The 1,634-nt window shown below is 34.5% G+C and overlaps 1 protein-coding gene across 5 annotated transcripts in view; it reads right to left on the minus strand.

Annotated features, from left to right (window-relative positions):
* The window catches only part of LOC124167366 (transcriptional activator protein Pur-beta), a 69,814-nt gene that overhangs the window by 67,595 nt on the left and 585 nt on the right, over positions 1-1,634 (minus strand). For 3 of the 5 annotated variants that reach the window (XM_046545375.1, XM_046545374.1, XM_046545378.1), the window contains exon 2: positions 942-995. In XM_046545375.1, the coding sequence (XP_046401331.1) occupies positions 942-995 (54 nt within the window). Of the gene's footprint in view, positions 1-941; positions 996-1,221; positions 1,460-1,600; positions 1,623-1,634 lie in introns of those variants that run through there. The other 2 variants (XM_046545379.1, XM_046545377.1) reach the window with 2 other exon arrangements.

Consider the following 1,634-nt stretch of genomic DNA (forward strand, 5'->3'; position numbering starts at 1 on the left):
GTTATTACTCTTTTATTCTTACTTCATATACATTCTCTCATCCTACAATGTACGAGCTTGAAGAATTTTAAAAGCTTAAGTGAGACTTTGGAGACATTCACATCAAAGGATCATTTATTATGATGTTCACCCATTTGAAATATATCCCCTACACTGTAAATTACATTTTTTAACTTGCATCAAAAGAATAAAAAATTGAGTGAACATCGAATAACAGGTATTAGTGTACATCACGCTACAATAGACGAATGAATGTACTTAAATCTCAATTCAGTTTACATTAAATCGATCTCGAAATATATGACTAATTATGACATTCCACTGTGGGAAATCACAAACTTGAAAATGCAAAAGTAAAGAATTATAAAAATACTTTTAACCCCAGCCTACTTCAATCACTTGGCCTATCACTTCCGTAACTCAATGCACAATGAGAGCTAAACAAAAGTCCTTTAGTTATTAACAATATGGCTTGTGCCGTCTTCTGGGACCTTAGTTTTGTTTCGAGCTAGTAACGAAACATTTGTCATAGTTCGTGAAAAAATAGCAAACAATATAATTTATTATTTACCCACAAGGTAACCATTTCTGTAGTCTGAAGACATTGACTTCGGTCACCCATAACTAAGTCAAGTGATACGAAAGCCAAGAGACCTTTTTAATATATTGGGAATATATTAAAAAGTTTTAAATAAAATATTTTGGGAATTTCAGTACGAAAACTCATTCGGATAAATTGAGGTGAAACACCACTGACTTTGAAATGACACCGTAATTTCACTTATTTCCTTATAAGTACTTAGGAACACCAAAAATGCTCACTAGTAATAATGATTGTACTAAGAAGTACAGGATTGTCCCCTCTATTGAATAAATAGCAGCATATTTGTACTGAGGCTACAGGAGTTTAAGAAATATAATAAAAATCACAACTATCTCACCAGAGTCAAATTCTGAGCCGCCGCCTCCTTCCATGACGCCAACCTGGTATTTACCTTGAACGAAAAAGGAGAAATTTTTCACTATTGGTCGATTTTTTCCTCAAAACTAGACTAATGAAATGGCATAATCCATCCCAAAAGTAACATTCTCCATAAAAAAAATAATGAGTGCTTAAAATATCGGATTACTCCTAATCTAAGTCACCGAGATATCGTCAAAACCTACATCGCGGAGAAATATGTAACCTTTACTTCTGATATTCTTATTTAAGCTACTCACTAACACAAACAGGCATATCGTCGCAGACAACTTCAACTTCTCATTGACATGGTTAGGTATCTACATTGCCAAAGAATTTACTGTTCCCAATACCAATCTATCAAGATTTTCCAAGCAATGCTTAATTTTACAATCCCCACATTCCAACCACATAAAAAGTGTTTTACTATAACAGTCTTTGGGGTCACAACAAGGATTACACATTCAAGTATACCCCAGAAACAATTGAGCCTGATCACCGTGATTAAGATTGTTGCACTCAACAATTGGACTATTTATTGAGGTTACCAAGGTTTTCACAGCAGGGCATAATTGATAATCGAAAGTAACTTGCTCGAGCTTTTCTCCCATAAAGTACTCAGCACAGATGGGCACTCACTCACTCTCTCCCGATTGAACTAACAACATCTTAC

The sequence above is a fragment of the Ischnura elegans genome, chromosome 10 (assembly GCF_921293095.1).
Source record: "Ischnura elegans chromosome 10, ioIscEleg1.1, whole genome shotgun sequence".
Lineage (NCBI taxonomy): Eukaryota > Metazoa > Arthropoda > Insecta > Odonata > Coenagrionidae > Ischnura > Ischnura elegans.